Genomic DNA, 20,830 nt, shown 5'->3' with positions numbered 1-20,830 from the left:
CACTAAGGTTTAAAGTAGAAATGGACGAAGCGATGTTTTGTTGACACGGAAGTCATTACGGCTTCTTCTGCTATTTCCGGTATATTTGGTCAATCCGTGCACGTCCAAATCATTTGTTCCGATCGAAAGTGTGATGCGTGAACATGGAAGTCCGAATCGGATCGATATTTTGAGTGTCCATGAAAACAGTGGCATCCGATCCTAATCTGAAACCGAACTCTGATCGTAAACGTAGCCACGGTTTCCGCACGTTTTTCTATAATGCAGCAAGGTTTCTCACCTTGTATAATCCATAACTGTGTTGAGTCTGTGCGCAATAGTAAAGACAGTGCAGTCTTCAAACTGAGTCCTGATAGTAGACTGGATGAGATCATCCGTCTCCAAGTCGATAGCAGCAGTAGCTTCATCCAGTATGAGGATTCGTGTCTTCCTCAGAAGAGCTCGAGCCAAACACACCAGCTGCCTCTGCCCCACACTGAGAAAACGCGACAGGGCATCACACATTCGCACCTCCTACAAATCTTAACTCCTCATGGGGAACTATTACCTGTTCCTTACCTGAGGTTCTCTCCTCCTTCCGAGCACTCCATCTCCAGTTTGGCCGGCTGGTTGCTCACAAACCTGCGCAAATGGGAGTGTTCCAGAGCTTTCCACACCTCGTCATCACTGCACTTCTCGAAGGGGTCGAGGTTCATCCTCAGCGTTCCAGAGAATAGGACTGGCTCCTGGGACAGAAGCATACACACACACATGCTTGCATCAGATTCTAGATCGGAACAAAGGCGAGCACATAAAACCAAAAAGAGTAAAAAGGTAAACTATTGGTTGGAAAGACATTTTTTTCCCTCCATTGTAGGCTCAATCTAGCAGGCGAGTGAACATCCGGGTTTTCTACTGGCATCATGTCATTTACAATGTTGGGGTTTGGATGGGGAATTTGCGCCCCCTTGTGGAGTCACTCTGTGGACCGCAGAAGCGATGCAAGGAGAGATTGACTTGAAATTGTCCATAATCCATCCATCCATCCATTATCTGTACCGCTTCTCCTCACAAGGGTCGTGGGGCGTGCTGGAGCCTATCCCAGCTGTCTTTGGCCAGTAGGCGGGGGACACCCTGAATTGGTTGCCAGCCAATCGAAGGGCACACAGAGACAAACATCCGCACTCACAATCACACCTAGGGGCAATTTAGAGCATCCAATCAACTTACCATGCATGTTTTTGGAATGTGGGAGGAAACCGGAGTACCCGGAGGAAACCCACGCAGGCGCGGGGAGAACATGCAAACTCCACACAGGGAGGCCGGAGCCGGGATCGAACCCACGACCTCTGAACTGTGAGGCGGACGTGCTAACCAGTCGACCACCGTGCCGCTCTTGTCCATAATCTCTCATGTCAAATTTATTTGTGTAACAGCGTGACAAACTTGCACAAGTGGCCAAAATTTAAAGCACTTTTGGTTGCGAGCAGGATGAACATTTATTGAACAGACTACAAAAAACGTTGTTCGAGTACACAATGTTATTCCAAAAGAAATGACCATTTTTTTCAGACTATAAATCAGACTTTTTAAAATTTTTTTTTTAATTGTATGGCTGGTCCTGCGATACTCAGGTGTGAGTTATGTATGTTAAAATTACAGCTCGGTCTGGCACCTAAAATTTTGTGTTTTAAATGTGAAACAATAAGCGTGACCGATAAACACAAACATTTGTGACTGTGCGTGCACGTGGATCAGTGGAAGTGGTGACTGTCAATAATCCAACAAAAAATTATGGAAAAAAAGTAACAGTATTAGGGATGATGATCGTAGGGAAAAAGAGAAAAAAAAGACAAACTGCAATCTCACAATTAGCAAAATAAAAAAAAAAAGTTACGCCAAAGTTTAAATTTAAGATATACGTAATTTTGATTTGATTGCTATTGGTGAGTTTTTCTTTATATTTATACACTAAATTATATATATATATATATATATATATATATATATATATATATATATATATATATATATATATATATATATATATATATAATTTTTTTTTTTTTTTACTGTATTTCCTCAAATAGCAGCTTTTACTACATAATGCCATGCCTCATGAATTGTCCTCTGCCAAAACAGCAAACCAACGCCTGACCCCGGATAAACTTCTTCTTTCCCCGCTTCAGGATCAACAATAATAACAGCCGTCAGTGGGTTACCTAATTCCACACCAAGTGTCTCGGCGGACGTCATTACCACTTGAAGTAGTGGTGATGTTTTAAGGCCATCATCCGCACGGACTTTAGTGCAGTTGTACTTTAAGGTACTGTCAGGCGGGCTGCCTGAAGACAGGAAGGTGTAAGTTTGCATGCGCAGCGGTGCGCGGCTGTTTAAGGACTGATCGAGAGCAAAAAGAAAAATCTTGATTTGAGTTTAATGAGCATAGGGAACGAGTGCTATAAATCCATCTCTGCAGTGCGTCCTCCGCCTCTGTTGTTTGTTTGGCAACCGACTCCCACCATCACTGGCAACAGGGCAGTAAGTCCGGCCATGGAGCGACCGCCTCTTACGGGCTTGTATGGCTACAAGTCCATGCATCCCCTGCTTCTCCCCAACATGTAACAAACTAGTTTCCAAAGACTGCACTGCTGTGTGGTGAAGCTCGTTGAGGAATTTGAGACTCAGAAAAGTTCTGGGACGGTACTGTGAAACTAGCTGCGTTTGCCATTGTTTGGAGGGAAAAAAGGGTCTACCATTGTTTAAGTTAAGTACATTTTTTTAAAAATCCATCTGTGTGATCTCTTTCTTTGCAAATTTTCCATGTTATAACGTGAAGACCCACGGCTATTAATACGAAGCGGCCAAAGTTTGTACACATTTGTTTTTATGGATAAATTTAACTGCTGGTGCTTATAATCAGGTGAATTTTGTAGTTCTGAAATTTGCATTAGCATGTTAGCATTTTAGCAACAGTGATTTGAAAGTCTACCATTGTAAGACTTTCGATTTTGTTGATGGCAAAGTTTAAAATCCCTCTAAAAGGCAAAGCAAACTCACAAAAAATGTTCACAAATGTGGGTTACAGACTTTGCAAACAGCTAGCAGACCTATTTAAAATTCCCATGGGAAAGTATTATAGTAAATAAGATGAGCTGTCTGTTCACACTCTTCTTCACAAGTGAATTATTTACAAGTGATGTTTGATGTATGAAATGTACCTGTGGAATGATTGTAAGTTTGGACCTCAGATCATGCAGGCCTATCTCGGCGATCTTAACATCGTCGATGGAGATCTCGCCCTCAGCGGCTTCCAGCAAACGGAAGAGGCAGAGCGTCATGGATGACTTGCCAGCTCCTGTTCGACCCACAATGCCAACCTGTAGAAAATGTTGTAATCGGTAAGGCCATGCACGATGGCCCAGGGAGCTCCTCATCTTATCCCCATCCCCGCTACCTTCTCTCCCCCTTTGACACTCAGAGTCAAGTTTTTCAGAACCAGATCCAATCCCTCGCGGTATCGGACACTGTAGTTGTGGAACTCCACATTCCCCTGCACGGGCCAATCGGGATGGGGCTTCTTGTCCTCGATTTCCCAGGGCGCCTTTTGCATGTAAATATAAAGAGGAACAAATGATTTTTTAAAATCTCTCTGTCACTCAAGTGTTAATTTTCACCGCAGCCTCTCACAAGCTTCTTTCACGTTGGCCATCTAAAGCAGGGTTCAATATGGTAAAGTATTGTTGTAAAACACAATATATGTGGACTGTATATACTTTTTCTATGGCCTGATGGTGCTTGGCTGTGTCTCGCTGGTTTATGACATGGAAATTACTCGCATGTGTGCTTCCCCATCTGCGTATTTGCTCTCTTCCTCCTCCCGTCCGGTGACTGCCATCGGCCGGCTTTACAGTAGCTGTCGATCAACGGCAAACTTGAAAGGAGCCATGCGCACGGTTGGCCTGAACTGTACTTACAGCGCGAGCATCAAAAATCCACGACTGATATCATCTTAACTTTCCATATGAATATCCTCGAAAGTTCACATCTAGACAGCGTACACATCCTTTCATGCTGGTACGGAAACGCCGTGCGAAAGTTCAATGTAGCACAAATGAGCAGTTGTAACTACATAACCAAAACGCCCTTGTTTGAGTAATTTGCCATTTCTGGATTTAATTAAAGTTTATTGTCGCTGCTGCTTGCTGTGTGAGAACACGAGTTGGCAGGAGGACAGGAATTTAGGAATGCGTTGTAAATTCCTTCTTTTTACCAGCATTGTGTTATTGGAGCACAAGATACTTATCTGGAAAGAAACTAGATGCTTTAGCGGGAGCCTGAAGAGATTGATCCGACATTAGATTGCACTTGTTGAACTCATTTGACTTGCAAGGAAACTCTAAATATTTTACATTAAATAAATAAATATGTTATTTTTATGCAAAAAAAACAAAAAAAACACACCAGAGAAGCAAACCCGCCTAGGAAGTGATTCTTCTGAGGTAAGGTTTCTTATGAGCTTCTGAATGTTCATGGGCCGAGTTTATTGTTTGCTGTGGTAAAACTACTCCAGTCCATACTGCACCTCTGTCTTGGTCTCAGAGTATTCCTTCACTCGTTCTACAGCTACAATGTTGCTCTCCAGATCAGAAGTCATCCGCACCATCCAATTCAGAGACATGGTCACCTGCAAACACAGGTGACACATGAACACACGTGAATCAACTTCAAGACAAAATGAAAATAACGTAAATGATGTAATGGCTATGAAAGCTGGTCAAGTCTTCTCCAGTCATATGCTGTTACTCAAGAAGAGAGTGAAAAGAAATTCAGAAGACTCCGAACAGCCAAAGGTCTTACTTTGTATGTTGTATTCGGTAAAAGAGAGAAATTCAAGATTACATTTGTTGGCGCCGTGACATTTACCGTACCTGTAAAGCATAAGACACTGACAGACCCACGAGGCCAGGGTTGAGATCGTTCTTTCCGGTGACCGCAAACAGAGCAGCAAACAACACGATGCAATTCCCGATGAATTCTATGCGCACACCCAGCCACCTGCATGACATACATACAAGAAACTATTTTAGCTTATTACAGTTAGGAGATGTTTTGTTGCTCAATGGAGGCATCTCATTACCATGAGAATTTACCTTCCTGAGATTTGATATACTGTATTTATGAGGAGTGGGGGAAAAAGTCAACCACAAAAAAATAGGTCTATGGATTTTTTTGTTTGCCCAGGAGGCATTGCGGGCACCATTGTAAGCCAAAGCCACCTTAAGTCCATTGGAAAGCCACTCATGACCTTTTCACAGTCTACTAGCACCCTCTCTTGGTGGAAAGTTGACACTGCAGTCAAGGAGATTTTCCATGTTAGAAGTGGGGCACGTCTCATCAGTGACTATATGTTTGGCATAGTTTTTACCCCAGGCGGATACCCTTCCCGAAGTAGTGATGGGCATAACAGTTCTTTTAAGTGAACTGAATCATTAGAATCAGTTCATCAAAAAGAATCGTTCACCGAATCATTCAGCCCCGCATAAAAAAAAAAAAAAACACAAAAAAAAAAAAAAACACTCAAAAAGAAGTTGTGATGTTAACATACGATAAAATGTAAATTTAAAACCATTATCATAACCATTATAATCATGGTTATAATAACGGTGATAAATACTAACAACAACAATAATAATCGCAGTAGACACTATGCCTACATATATAAACGTGTTATTTTGGAGGACATAACACACGGAATAGTTAGTGAACGGGAAATTATATCACTGATTCCTTCGTGAACGCCAATAGCGTGGCAGTATGTTCAGTAAATCCCGCTTACATCTGACATTGGCTGCTGATTGGTCGATGGTGAAGATTGACAACATGGGCGTGGCTGAGCTCAAATGAACTGAGAAAAGAACGAATCACTTCAGGAAGTGATCCATTCGTTCTTTTTGAACGACTCGTTCGCGAATGACCCAACACTATCCCGAAGCATCCCACTCATTTTAACACAGGCGGTGGCTTGGAATTAGGATCTAGCATACCCATTAGGATGTTACCCCAACATTGCGAGTTAGAAAGCACTGCATGGTGTTTGTAGACTAGATGATATGTTAAGATGTGTGACAGTTGGAAATGGAAACCCATTTGTGTTAAATTACAAAAATGCTAAACTTAGCATAGCTTGAGACATGTCTAATGTCAACAGATCGCAAAGCAGAGACCCAGTGTAAGTGTATGTATATTTTAACTCTCCGGAACACCACGAGGTCGCGTTCAGAGATTTGCGTAACAAAATACGGACAATCTTTAACAATTGGAAGCTCTGTATATACAGTAGTATAAACACTTCACGTATACATTCCCACCTATGGACAATCGAGAGTCCTCAATGAACCTAACTTGCAAGTCTCTGGAATGTGGACGAATGCCAGTATAAATTCAGAAAAGCCACGCAAGTACTTGGCGAAAATATGACGGCATACAGTAATGCCCGAACCAAAATTCAAATCCAGACTCGCTCCCGGATGACTGAGCTTTTCCAACCCAATCACTAAGGGGAGAGCACATGCGGACACTTCTGCGGCGGAAACACATTTTGTATGGATCTTCTTCTTTGGGTCACGACCCACAGCACGTGACCAAAGTGAAAGTAAGAATGGACAGGTAAATCGAGAGCTTCGCCTTTTTGCTCAGCTCCTTCTTCAGCACGAAAGATCGATACAGAGTCCGCATCACAGCAGACACTGCGGCATTCAGCCTGTCGCTCTCCTAGTCCATCCTGCCTTTGCTCGTGCCAAGACTTGGGGCAGGATCTCATCCCCGACCCGGACAGGGCACCCCATCCGTTTTTCTACTGAAGACCACTCAGATTTGGAGGCGCTGATTTTCATCTCAACCGCTCAAGAGACAGTTGGAGATTGTGGCTTTTAGAAGCCAGCTTACCAAATCTTCTGCAAAAAGCAGAAATGCAATATTGAGGCTACCAAACTGGACCCTCTCAATGCCTCGACTGCGCCTAGAAATCCCATCTATAAGGATTATGGACAGAATCCGGGACAAAGTGCAACCTTGGCAGAGATGGATCCATCCCTGACTGGAAAGCTGACTCACTATATCGATGGAACCACACTCTGACAACGGTGGTACAGGGACCGAACTGCCCATATCAGGGGGTTTGGTACCCCAGGCTGCCAAAGCACCCCGCGAAGAACTCCCCAAGGAATACGGCCGAACGCCTACATCAAGTCCACAAGGCACATGTAGACTGGTTGGGCGAACTCTCATGCACCCGCGAGGACACTGCCGAAGATGTAGAGCTGATCCACTGTTCCATGAACGGGACAAAAATCACACCGCTCCTCCTGAATCTGAAATTGGACCAGGCGGACCCTCCTCTCAGCACCTCTAAATAGACCTTACCAGGCTGAGGCTGAGGACGGTGATCCCTTTGGTAGTCGGAACTTACCCACCGGTCCCACTACCACCTGGTGTTGCGCGGGATACCAGCACCAGTACCATACCGTGATTTTTCGGCGTCAAAAACGGCTTGATACCATTTTTTTTTAACACACGTATTTAAAAAAAAAAAAAACACACATTGAGTCATTACCAATTAAATGAACATATTTGCTTGACCGTAACGGTGCAAATGTATTGTCAATATCAACAATGGATGATATGAAATGCAGTCAAATAAGCTAGCTCTAGGGTTGTTAAATATATCTGTGGTTAATCAACAAACTGCAGTTGTGCTTAGTATCACAAAATAAAAAACAATAAAAAAACAATAATAAAACAAGGGAATCAACACTGATAAAAAGAGCTGATGTTGTGGAAACCAGATACGTACCTGTTGGACACTATACCGGGGTAGTAACTCTTTTGGTTCTCATCCACTTTCATATCGCTCATGAAAACAAAGGCAGAGTGTCTGCTAAAGGCTCGGATAACACTTGAGCCAGTGATCGTCTCAGAGAAATGGGAATAAATGGGCGAGCGGCTGATCGACTCCAGACGCTTCAGCTGCCGAGATGTGGCAACGTAAAATCTCTAAAGGCGGCAAGGGGGAAAACAAACAAACATGAAGTTACAACCAGTTACCTGCACGGGTTGACATATTGCAAACACATAAAACATGGCACATACACACATACCTCCACAATCATACGGTACACACTATTAAGCCTGTGCTAACAAAACACCTGCAACGAATGTCAGATATTTAAATTTAAAAAAAGTTGTAAATGTGACTTGAGCCCCTCTGAGATTCCAGTCAACAGCATGTATATCCTGTCTAAACTCATAACCTTGGTAAATATTTACAGTCTGCACTGCATGTAAATATCAGGCTTGAGCTGCAGGTGCTTTGTTGAACAGTATATTCTAACAATTACAATAGGGACCTCGCAGTTGTCACTGCCCGGGCCCTGAGTAAAAGGTGCTCTGTGTGTTAGTACTGTTATCCTTTTTGCATTTGTGAATAGTTTGGCTTTGATTGACATCCACAAAGCACTCATACAGGGGACACAGAAGACAGCAATATTAATAAGAGAAATGCCATGCAGGGAAAATATCACGTCAGTCCCAGAAATGATCAAGCTTGTTAGTACTGAATTAAAGGATAGCATTAAAATTACCCACAGTCTTTTGTTCAAAATCTATATACGGTTACCAATTCACTTGTGTGCTCGCTTGATTCAAAATGATTTTAATCTGTTTTGTCTTCCTTTGTCATTGACATTTCAAGTCTTGGAAATGACGCAACAATGAGAACGAAATCTATTACGTTAGCTAAACAAGAAAAGTTCTCAATGATGTGAAAACTACGCTTAGAATTTCCCAGTGATTTGATCGTCCAACTGGAAAGAAATACAATAGTTTATTATCAGAAATCAGCTATTTAATCACAACTACCAGCAACCTTTTTTCAGCACCAACACTTCAGCTCGGTCTGATCCCACAGCTTCGATCAGGTATAATGCTCAAGCTGCTCCAGTGGCAGGAATAATCTTTCCGAGGTACATGATTTCATGAGACCGCTTAAATGCCTGCTTGATGGAGACTTAATACAGATGACACAACTCATTCAGCTAATAACAACTAGTAACATAATTGGAATTGGAAATGGAAAATCCTCTTTAACCCTTTCATGGAAAAGTGGTCACTACAGTGGACAGCTATTGCTTTCGCCTATATTAATAAATCTAAAAACTATATTTATGTTTTAAATAATAACATTAAATCATAATTAACGCATGAAAGGGTTACGAATATTTTTTAAAAATTTAGATTAATTAATATAGGCAAAAGCAACTTTTAAATAGCTGTCCACTGTAGTGACCACTATGCATGAAAGGGTTAAAGATGTTGTTGGTATAAACCCCCCCGCACCAAATCTCAAGTATTTAAAAAAAATAGTTGTAAAAAGGTTTCCTGGTCTGATATATACACCATAAGCAGTGGAATAAATATCCACACTAGCTCAATCATCATCTATGAAATGAAACAAAATAATATAACATACCTACAGTTTATTTTCACTGATACCAACTTCCCAGCAGTCAATCCAGAGATACTGTATAAACATTTGGCCATTGATGCAAATATCAACAAAATAATTCTGTCTACTTAGTAGTGCGAAAGAAGTGTGAAATTATTTGTGGCTATTATAATCCCTCGGATGAGAGAGGAGGCGGTCTGGGGCAGCAGAATACTCCAGAAAGAGGACCCAGGAAATTATCGGTAGACAGTACAAGGATTTACATACAGGACAAAGAAGCACAGTGCAGGGTGCCAGGTAATTTGTTTTGTCAGTATCAGAACTTACCGATGCGTTCAATAATTTTCTTGAAACGATTTTAATAGAGATACACAGATATGTTTTTTTTTTTTCAGGGCCGATACTGATTATCAGTTGTCAAGGAGGCCGATAACCAATATTTTGAGCCGATATTCATTTTCAGCAGAAAAGGAAAGTATTGGCGTCGAAATATAAAAAAAAAAAATGTCGCCTCTTAACTATGTTGAAACGTATTTAAAACATGTATATTGAACAATTTTTCAGATTTGCATAATGTTGATTTTTTATTTTATCATCATTATAAATGTTTGCCAATATACATCTTTGTTGTAAAATTCTGACAAAAAGGGTCATCAGCATGTTTTCAAAAGTTAAATGAAAACAAACAAAAAGCACCATATAGTTTTCTATACTAATTAAGTAAATTCCTCCAAAATTTCAAAATGACAGAAATTTTCAAATTTCACTTATCTTTGTTTTGATTTCAAAGAAAAACAAAAAGTGCATTGTGTTCACAGGGTCAGTAGAATCTCTTATAAAGTTAACTGAAATTGTACTTCTTTGAAGTTAACACTCTTTAAAATTGATTTATTATCGTCATCAGAATTTTAAAAAAAAAGGCAGATGCCGATATTCGTCAAAACACTGAATATCGGAGCCGATAATCGGTCTATCCCTAGTTTTTAAGGCCTTGCAATATTATTTTGGAGGTGAAACCCGAAATGAACAACATAGCATAGCAAAAACAACCACTTCAAAAATAACACAAAGCCTCTGCTGAACATGCTGTACATAGAACCGAATCACCCACCTCACTCTTACTTAAATAGGGATCATACGAGTTAATACCACAAAAGGTGCACATGCCTCCCCAGGCTTGTTTTAAGTGAACAAAACACGCAAGATACTGCGATCCAACATAAGGGCGAAACATTCCAGTCCAATCAGAAAAATGAGCAACATATTGAATAACTTCAATTATTTCTGCCACCAGAGCTTTCATTCAAATTGCAATCATCATGCTTACTGAAATTACAGTATTAGACGATCCCCACCTAGCATCTGGCTAGCAACGCACTAAAAGCCACTACCACTCCCCAAAAAAAAAAAAAACAGTCTCCAGCACATTTTCTCATCAGCAACACGGTCAGACATGCATGTAACAGACTTGTTTACTATTTACCTGAACCCACCAATAGAACACCATTAACGGGGCTACGACTATGAGGAACATGGGGGTGAGGGCAGAGCATATGAGCAGCACATTCAGTGTGTACCAGAAAGTGCGCATCCATATGTCAATTTGATGTGGGATCTGGGAGTCTATGGCATCCATGTCTTTGCTGAAGCGGTTTATTAACCGCCCAATGGGGTTGTTCTCAAAGAAGGCCTGCGGCGCTCGCAGGACCCCCTGGAGCAGGTGGCGGTGCATGAGCTTGGCTGCCCGTACCATGCCGTAGGTCTGGGACAACAGGCAGTTAACCAACAACAGCGCACCTGCGAGAAGGGGAGTAAGCAGGGTAAGGGGGAAGTGGGGCAAGTGTGACAACACAACAGCTGTGTTAATGGATTCGGATCCGCATCTTGGAAAGTAAATCCTCTGAAGTCACGGTGGGGTACGTTTCACGGCCGCAAGCCTGAGGCTGGGGTACACCTACTGTTGATGAAATTAAGATATTGTGCTGTAAAAAGCAAGATCGTTGCGTTTTCTCTCAAATAAGCGGCCACATCCGCCATTAAGAAAACTAAGATGAGCAAAAAGCCTCGAGCACTGGTTACATAATCCACTAAAGACCTTAAAAGTTTGTCACTATTTAGAAGCTGTGAATTCCGTTGCATCAGTACAACTCCACCACTGGAGGGAGCCATAGTTTTATGCATTGTCTTTGTGTGTTGGAGTGTTTAAGAATGTGGGTGTGACAGGAAAGCAGAAAGAATTGGCTAGGTGAATCAAAGCAGCATGGACAAAGCTGTAAGGAAAAAAAACAAAAAAACAAAAAACAAACACTGGAGTGTTAGGACAACTGCAAACATGCACACAGCATGCATTGTTTTCCGTTTTGCCGAATACCTGGACAAAGATGTACACGAAAGCCAGGGGTGCTATGACAACCGCAAAGATGGGAGTGCTGGAAATGATAACAATCATGGTGGAGAGAGAAACAAAAAAGGTGGCCAGGAACATGAGCACAGTCGAAGGCAGGGCCTCATCAATAACGTAGATGTCTTTGGAGAAACGGTTGATGATGCGTCCTATGGGAGTGGTGTCAAAAAATGACTGCAGTGTGTGAAGTTTGTTGGCGAGCAGGTTATGGTGCAGCTTCCTCGCGGCACCAATGTTTCCCATGGCTAACGTAAAGGAAGAGATCATGACCAGGACACCTGGGATTGATTTCAGAGAAGAGGGATTTTGTTGTCAATTGAAAAATAGGAGATGCATGCCTGCAGTGCAAGGTTGCAAAGGGAACATTCACTGAAAAAACAACTTTGGACGTTACGCATCACATTCGCAGCCTTTAACGCTCTACACACAAACACATCAACTAATCATAAATTAAACGGGAAGTCAACTCAAACCTTTTTTTTCAAGATGTTCTATGCAGGCCCACTAGTTGAAACAAGGCATTCGGATTAATATTGCGTTTATGGAATAGGGCAACCGTTTTTAGCCATCTCAGGGGGCGGCCATTTTGTCACTTCTGTCGACTGAAAATGACATCACAGTTGCTCAAGGCTCAGGTAACGACCAATTATGGCTCACCTGTTTTCTGAAGCTGAGCCATGATTGGTTATCTGAGCCCTGAGCCTCTATGATGTCATTTTTGGTCGACAGAAGTGACAAAATGGCCGCCCCATGAGATGGCTAAAAACGAGTAGATTTTTTAGGCTTAAAGCATAAGTCAACCCAAACATCTTTTTTTCCACAAATATGTACCTACCAGGCCCACTAGTTGAAACACGGCATTCTGATTAATTTTGCGTTTGTGGAATAAGAGTTAATCCACTCATTTTTAGCCATCTCTGGGAGCGGCCATTTTGTCTTCTGTCGACTGAAAATGACATCACAACTACTTACAACGACCAATCACGGCTGACCTGTTTTCTGAATCAGTTTTCTGATTGGTCATTGTGAGCAGTTGTGATGTCATTTTCAGTCGACAGAGGACAAAATGGCCACTCCCAGAGATGGCTAAAAATTAGTGGAGTAACACTTATGCCACGAACGCAAAATTAATCAGAATGCCGTGTTTCAACTAATGGGCCTGCTGGGAACATATTAGTGGGAAAAAAATTGCGTTGACTTCCTCTTTAATTAATATTCCACAAACGCAATATTAATCAGAATGCCTTGTTTCAACTAGTAGGGCCTGCATAGAACATCTTCTTGAAAAAAATATGTTTGGGTTGACTTCCTCTTAAAGAAAAACAATCATAAAGCCATATTAATACGATTTTAGATTAGAACATGCATTTTCTCTAGTAACACAGTATTACACCTGAGCCATTACACAACACTCAAGCCATGTCAAATGCCCTCTGAACAAAATCATTCAAATGAAGGACTTTTAAAAGGCTACAGTGGAACCTATAAAGTCAAACATTACTGTATTTCGCTTTTTTTTGTGTTAATGTTTTTGTGATGGCACCACTGAAGGGCAGAAACAAAATGTGTTTTTTTTTATACACACTCAGTAAAAATGTATTTGTTTTTTTGGGTGAGTTGGACTCAAAGATCTAAAACTTTTCCGACATTCCCTAAATGAAATTTCCCCACAAATATTGTTTATAAATCTGCCTAAACCTGTGTTAGTGAGCATTTCGTCAAGATGCTGATTAGATAGCATGAATATTCCACAAGTGTGAATGAATGTACAACAGAAAGAGTTTGTGGACTTCCTTTTTAAAGACTCACTTACAGATTTTCTATCATTGTCAATTTATGGAAATGCTAATTCAGGCAAAGTTTGACAATGGGAACTAACTCTCCAATTTTTAGAAATGAAAAGATGATATTTTCAGATAGCTGATTGTCATCTGTCTGTTTTTGTAATGAACTGAGGGTAAACTGTCAAATAAAAGTGTTTTCTTAAGGGAAAGCTGAAAACATATCACAACAGTGGTAAACTCAGGCAGCAGCATGCCAGCAGCCCGCTGCTGTGTCAACAAGCAAAGCTGCATGATGGTGGAGTCACTTTCACGGCGCGTATTGATCAATCTGCCGCGCACCGAGGGAAGCGGCTGAACTTAAGATTTGCCGTTGTGGAATTCATAGGAAATGTAAACAGTCACTTTTATCATGTCTATGCTTGAAACATGATTAAAAAAAAAAACGGATAAAAACAGTTTCTTACCTTGTGTGATGCCTAGTGCTGCATACACACCCACCCTCATATTAACATTGTCCTCAGTCTGATTTTGCAAGGCATCATTGGTCCATTCACTGAGCCAAACGTTAGCTCCGATTGCAGCTGCACTCTGGCAGCCGTATAAAAAGCAGATCAGCACAGATAGCAGCAGTCCCACTGCCTTGGCGTACTCAAGGTAGACCTTCAGTTTCACCTGATGGATACATTTGTGTTAAAACGCCGTGTGGGTGGGATGACTGATTTTCTTACAGAATGTGGTCAGTGACTGTAGCCGTTGCAAGTGTGTAGAACGAGCACAAATAGTAAAAACAGACTAACCCTGCCTGTTTCGGCAGTCTCTGCCTGGATGAGTTTCTCTATCCCATGTGGCTGCTTCTTTTCTTGTGGCTCTGGGTGCTTCCTCTGACTGCAGCCATGCCTCCTCACCGAGCGGGATTTAGGGGTCTCGCCGTCTGCTGAAATGATGCTGATTTGCCTTCAATTAAAAGAAATTCTGTCAGTTGTGTTTTTTTTTTACCTTGTTGAGGGCAGCCGAATAAAGAAAAAATAACATAAAAACAAGAAAAACACACGCACAGCGTGGTGATCGGTGAAATAAAAGATTATCGGCGCCGATATTCTGCATTTTAACTAATATCGGCATCGGCCTTTTAAAAAATAAATAAATAAATAAATCTGATGGCCGATAATTCAATTTAACTTCAAGGAATTAGTCATTTAAATTTTCAGTTAACTTTATAAGAAAATCCACAAACCCTGGGAATACTATGCACCTTTTGTTTTTGTTTGAAATAACAAAGATAAGTGAAATTTTACCATTTCTGTGATTTGGAAATTTTGGAAAACGTTATTCATTGGAGAAAACTGTAAGGAGCTTTTGTTTAAGTTTTAGACTCCAAATTATGGATATGTCATACGTCATCTGAGGAGGGGGGGGGGGGGGGGGGTATAAGATTGAAAGTATATTACTTATATTGGTTATATCATAAATATTTAAAATATAAAGAACCTTTATTAGTTCTCCCAGTGGAAAAACTTGCATTGTTGGATAATAGAAAATTAGCATGTCAAAGAAAACATTTGGACAAGAAGTACATCGCACGAATAGAAACGTGAAATATTATTGATTGCACAACAAATGTTGTACTAATTCATTTGTTTTATCGCTATTCATTTGATCAATTTTGCTTCTCTAATGGAATGAAGATGAACCTTTACAGAAATGATTCATTTACTCAATTTAAAAATGTTTTTTAATTTTATATCATGATATACACCGTTACCATGAAGGGATGCAATTCATACTGTGACATGAATTTTGGGCCATAACACCGAGCCCTAGTCTTTTGTACTTTCTGTATTCCTAATTTTCCAACTCATCTTTTATGTTTATTAGTCTTTTAATATGGTACTTAATTTAAGGTCTCATCTCATTTCATGTTACCCGTATTTCTTATTTTGTACCGTACTGGAAAAAAGACTATTAGTTATTACTTCAATGCTCTATGTCTGCTTTGGGCTCCGACAGTCACATACTATATCGTTACAACACGTCTAGCGAATTGGAAGTCACTAAATGAAGAAATATGGTTGGAAATGTGTTTGTAATACCTGATGAATTTTCTCTTTGCTTCATTGATTCCTGGTTCACTGTCCACCATGTCTATGTGGTTGCTAAGGGTATCTTCGGGGAACAAATCCTCGTCATCGATTATTTCCTCTGCAAAAACATCAAGGGTTAACCAGTATTAGCCTATTGTTTGCGAATTTGATATACGGTATGAAACAAACGCCTTCACTCCACCTGTGGCCTCATCGTCTTCAACGAAGTCCTCCAGAGCATAGTTTCTGAGAAACTCTGCGAATGCTCCATTCTGCTTGAGCAGCTCCTGATATGAGCCCATCTCTGACACCCTTCCGTCCACCATCACCACTATATTGTCCACCTGGGGCAGGTAGCTAATGCCATGTGTCACCAGAATACGCGTCTGGGGTCAAATAAGTACAAACAAAAACAAGAAATCCCACTGACTGCATCAGAACAAATTTAGAGGAAGTACACACAGAGACATGCAGTCAAAGGTCAGAGGGAGTAAACCTCCACCAAGGCTTAAAGCAGAAGTCAACTCAAACATATTTTTTCAAGAATATGTTCCCAGCTGGCCCACTAGTTGAAACAAGGCATTCTGATAAATATTGCGTTTGTGGAATAAGTGTTAATCCACTCGTTTTTAGCCGTCTCTGGTGGTGGCCATTTCGTCTTCTGTCGACTGAAAGCGACATCGCAACTGCTCATAAAGACCAATCACGGCTCAGATTCAGAAAACAGGTCAGCCGTGGACAGAATACAAAATGGCCGCCCCCAGAGATGGCTAAAAACCAGTGCATTTTGCTGCTTAACATTCTACAAATGCTAAATTAATCAGAATGCTGTGTTTCAACTAGTGGGCCTGCTGGGAACATATTTTTTGAAAAATATGTTTGGGTTGACTTCCGCTTTAACTCATATTTCATATTAATCAAACTGCCTTATTTCAACTAGTGGGCCTGCAATATAACATAATCTGGAAAAAAAAATGTTTGGGTTGACTTCCACATTAAACACATGAGGAGTCTGCACACAAACAAATGAATAAAAAATCTGCTTGATATGAACTCACCTTGCCCTTTAGCGCTCCTTCTGGACCTATGAGGTTGTCAAATATGTGCTTGGACACATGGGCGTCGACAGCAGACAGCGGGTCATCCAGCAAGTAGACATCAGCGTCACTATATAGAGCTCGGGCAAGGCTGACCCTCTGTCTCTGGCCTCCAGAGAGGTTAATGCCCTGTGGTATCAACATTACAGATATTACAATAGAATGCAGGCAATTCTGATTGCCCTAAATGCAAATCTTTTCTCAGTTGAGACGAGTGAAAACAAGGCTAAAAGGAAGTACCTTTTCTCCTATTTCCGTCATGTCTCCTCCGGCCAAAACCTCCAGGTCAGGGGTTAAGGCGCAGGCGTCCAGAACGCAGCGGTACTTCTGTTCATTGTACGGCTTGCCAAACAGGATGTTATCACGCAGCGTGGCATTTTGTATCCAGGCCTGCTGAGGAACGTACGCCACTGAGCCCTGACAAAAAAAGTTAAAAAAAGAAAAAAATGGCCATAAAAATGAGCTTCCTAGGGCTGTCCAATTGAAATTCAATTACAATTACGATTATTACACTCCATGATTACAAATTTGGCATAATCGTAAAAAAACGATTACTAATATTCATTTATATCCAATGCACGGTTTGTTTTTTAAGTAAATGATACATTTGCACTTTTAAAAAAAATGTATAATAGCTAATTTTATACATCTTGTTTGGTCCAAAAGGAACTTACTTACATTTATGTCTTTATATTTTTTAGATTTAAACATTTTCTTGTTTTGTCCCAAAAAATAAATGGTCGTTTGAATAATCGGGATTTCAATTATCACCAAAATAATCAGGATTCATATTTTTTTCATAATCGAGCAGCCCTACCCTTTCCTGCTGCGAATTGACGCCTCAAGGTACTTTTTTTTTCCAGTCTACTACAATTGGCTGCAGTCTTTCAAATCCTAAATACCTTAAATTATCTGTAATCATTCAAATTAAATTGCCTGGTTTAAGTAGACCACAATTTAAAAAAACGTGAGACTGTCATTGGAGTGATGACGGATTAGCAGGATTAGCAATGAGCTCATCTGAGGGACAGTAGCGACTTGAAGGTTTTGGAGACAAAGATAGAGAAGCCAGATATGTACAGAGGAGGACATATCAGAGCCGAAAGAGAAAGATGAAGCCATCATTTAAAAACGTTTCTCAAACAACAATGCGCTAAGTCCATTTCAGTTGTAAAAGTAACACATTTGCCCATCATGACAAGGAGTTCCTTTGTGTTGCAAATAAGTCTCCTAAATAGTTAGCATCACGGCGGAAAAACAAGATGAACTGCTCCTTGCTTGCATGTCAAACACGACACTGAGTGAAGGCATACCCGAATAGAAACATCCCCTTCAAGTTTCTCCATTTCACCCAGCAGGGCAGAAATGAGCGAGGACTTCCCACAGCCGACGTGGCCCACCACTGCCAGCAGGGAGCCCTGAGGCACCAACACGTTGATGCTTCAAAGAACACAGTCAATAGTCAGACCTCGAACGTTGGACATCGGACAAACCCCCAAAAGAAAACTTTGGTGTATGTGACTTGGCGAGACGTACTCGTGCAGAACAGGAGAATCTTCTTTCGCCCAGGTGAATTTCCCATCGACAACAGTGACTGAAAAATCTATGAAAAAAAGAAACATTGTGAGCGGCGACAAACTGGCTGGCGAGCGACTCGGAATTTCGCAAACATCAACAACCTCTTCACACCCTAAATCACTGGGTGAAAGTTACAAGCAGGAAACGGTGACTCGACTGCGATCTTAAATTGAGGAGCAGCAATGACGAGGCATATTTTCACAGGCTTGAGTCACCGCTTTACGTGAAGTGTGCTGGCATGAAATGATGACACTTGCACTGTGTTTGCGCTTGCCTGATGCCGTGTTCTTTCTGTCCACTGAATTTGGATCCAGCTCATCATGACTCAAGAAACTCTGGATCCGCTTGAGTGAGACGCTTGTCTGTAATGCAGAATAAGCGCTAAATGTTCACTGTAAATTGAAACTGGTGATCAAGGAAGTTTTTTTTTTGTAATGTATTTTTTTTTTTATAAACAACCACACGCACAAACAGAAGCGCTCTCTGTCTACTTACACAAGGCAGAGAGACGAAGGGGGGCTAGAGAAGTAAAATGCCCACCTGTACGAGGTTGCTTATGACTTGAGGAAGCATGTTGAGAGGGAAACGAAGAATATTAAACAGAGAGAGTGACACAAAGGCCTTCTCCGCATCCAGGATGTTGTTCTCATCCACCGTCACATACACGGCAAATGTTGTCAGTGCAACCTGAGGACACATCAACAAACGGACTAGTGAGAAACAACTATTTATTGTCGACATAAACATTGAGTGAAAATTATCAACAGCTGGTGACAGACACTTTGAATGGGATGTATAACCACTAGGGATAGACCGATTATCGGCGCAGATATTCTGCCTTTTTAAAACATCTGATGGGCGATAAATCAAGCTGTGTTGGAATCAAAACAAAGATATGTGAAAGTTGAATTCTCTGTCATTTTGAAATTTTGGAGCACTTCATTTATTGTCGAAAACTATATGGAGCTATTTTTTTTAACTTTTTAAGACATGCTGACGACCTTGGGTGCTCTCTGAGCTTTTTGTTAGAATTTGGTAACAAAGATGTGTATTGTCAGAAATTTAAAGTAATAATAATACCCCCCAAAAAATCTACATTATGTAAATCTGAAAAATTGTTAAACAAACATATGCTTAAAGACGTTTCAACAAAGTTAAGAATTAAAAAAAAAAAAAAAATTTATTTAGATTTTGATGCCAGTATTTTCTTTTTTACGAAAAATGTATATTGGCTCCAAATATCGGTTATCGGTGGCCTTGACTACTAATAAACGGTATCATTATTGGCCCTGAAAAAAAAATATCGGTCTATTTCTAATAACCAGTTCTCAATATTTTAGCAGTATTCTCTAGATCGCTTGTCTTCAATACGGTCACGGCTCGGTATAGCTTGAACTGGTCCATGGTCAGTAGCAGGGCATCAAAGGAAAATTTGAGGTGTTCAAATTAACAAACGTGCATGTGTCTGGAATGTCAGAGTAAAGAAGAAACAAGATTTGAACTCAGAACAACTGTGAGGCAGACATGCTAACTACTGCTAGCTAGCTAGTTCTCTCCCGAGTTTCCCTGTGTAAATATTGACTTTATTTAAAACTTTGTGAGGCTGTAAAAAGAGTTTGCCTGTTAGATTACATCACTATTTGTTCATACAAATGAACATAAGATCTGTTTTCAGAAAGGTCACTTCAAACAAATGATACCTGGTTTTAGACAGACTGATAAGATAGAATACAAGCCTGATGACTTTCAAACACAGTACATTATTTTTCAAATGTAACTCTTTTACTTCAGGATTTGACTGAGTTAATGGTTAAGTCAGTGTGGTTATGAACATACTGTACCTATGAATGGTGGGCGATAATTATCATAGCATACTGCAAGATCAAATACGAAACTTCAAGCCATCAGGCTGTAGTTTTCAAATGATTTTTTTCTTGATCTAATTATTGCGTATTCTTTTCAGCGTCAAACTTTAGCTCTCTGTTCTTGATGGAAAGAGCGATATACACATGTGCTGTGTGTAGATCAATCACAAAAATGACACACCAAAAAAGGCGCACTGGTCCAAGCCATGGTCGACAATGCTCCCAGGTAGGCCGCCTTCTTAAGCACATTGAGCTCCTTCTGCCGGATGGCCAGCACCTTTTCCTTGAAGGAGTTCTCCCAGGCGTACAGCTTCAGTACTTTGATGCCGTTAAGGATCTCATTCATGAGTTTAATACGACTATCTTTGTGCTGCATCTGCTCTACCTGGGAGACAACAATAAATGCAAAATAAGCGTGTGGAAATACTATCAGAAAATAACTAGAGTACATGCAAATTGATCATATTTATTTGTATGACAGATGATTATATACAGGCGGTTGGAATTCACTAAATATGTGGAAGTCAACCCAAACGT

At 40.7% G+C, this 20,830-nt stretch overlaps 1 protein-coding gene across 3 annotated transcripts in view; it reads right to left on the bottom strand.

Moving 5' to 3' along the window:
- Window positions 1–20,830, bottom strand: part of abcc3 (ATP-binding cassette, sub-family C (CFTR/MRP), member 3) — a 46,009-nt gene that overhangs the window by 1,336 nt on the left and 23,843 nt on the right. For 2 of the 3 annotated variants that reach the window (XM_086017703.1, XM_086017705.1), the window contains 19 exons: window positions 20,475–20,678; window positions 18,969–19,115; window positions 18,703–18,790; window positions 18,387–18,453; window positions 18,164–18,290; window positions 17,091–17,267; window positions 16,812–16,979; window positions 15,956–16,139; window positions 15,763–15,871; window positions 14,470–14,626; window positions 14,137–14,344; window positions 10,968–11,281; window positions 7,835–8,034; window positions 4,911–5,037; window positions 4,565–4,666; window positions 3,437–3,583; window positions 3,201–3,359; window positions 559–725; window positions 281–475 (listed from right to left, as the gene is read on the bottom strand). In XM_086017703.1, coding sequence (XP_085873829.1) covers window positions 281–475; window positions 559–725; window positions 3,201–3,359; window positions 3,437–3,583; window positions 4,565–4,666; window positions 4,911–5,037; window positions 7,835–8,034; window positions 10,968–11,281; window positions 14,137–14,344; window positions 14,470–14,626; window positions 15,763–15,871; window positions 15,956–16,139; window positions 16,812–16,979; window positions 17,091–17,267; window positions 18,164–18,290; window positions 18,387–18,453; window positions 18,703–18,790; window positions 18,969–19,115; window positions 20,475–20,678 — 3,047 coding nt within the window. Of the gene's footprint in view, window positions 1–280; window positions 476–558; window positions 726–3,200; window positions 3,360–3,436; window positions 3,584–4,564; window positions 4,667–4,910; window positions 5,038–7,834; window positions 8,035–10,967; window positions 11,282–11,855; window positions 12,167–14,136; window positions 14,345–14,469; window positions 14,627–15,762; window positions 15,872–15,955; window positions 16,140–16,811; window positions 16,980–17,090; window positions 17,268–18,163; window positions 18,291–18,386; window positions 18,454–18,702; window positions 18,791–18,968; window positions 19,116–20,474; window positions 20,679–20,830 lie in introns of all 3 variants that reach the window. The other variant, XM_086017704.1, reaches the window with a different exon arrangement.

The sequence above is a fragment of the Filicampus tigris genome, chromosome 19, assembly GCF_054856515.1.
Source record: "Filicampus tigris isolate MCC_2025a chromosome 19, RoL_Ftig_1.0, whole genome shotgun sequence".
NCBI lineage: Eukaryota > Metazoa > Chordata > Actinopteri > Syngnathiformes > Syngnathidae > Filicampus > Filicampus tigris.
Note: the sequence above shows the minus strand (reverse complement) of the source record. Positions and strands in the feature narration are given on the sequence as shown.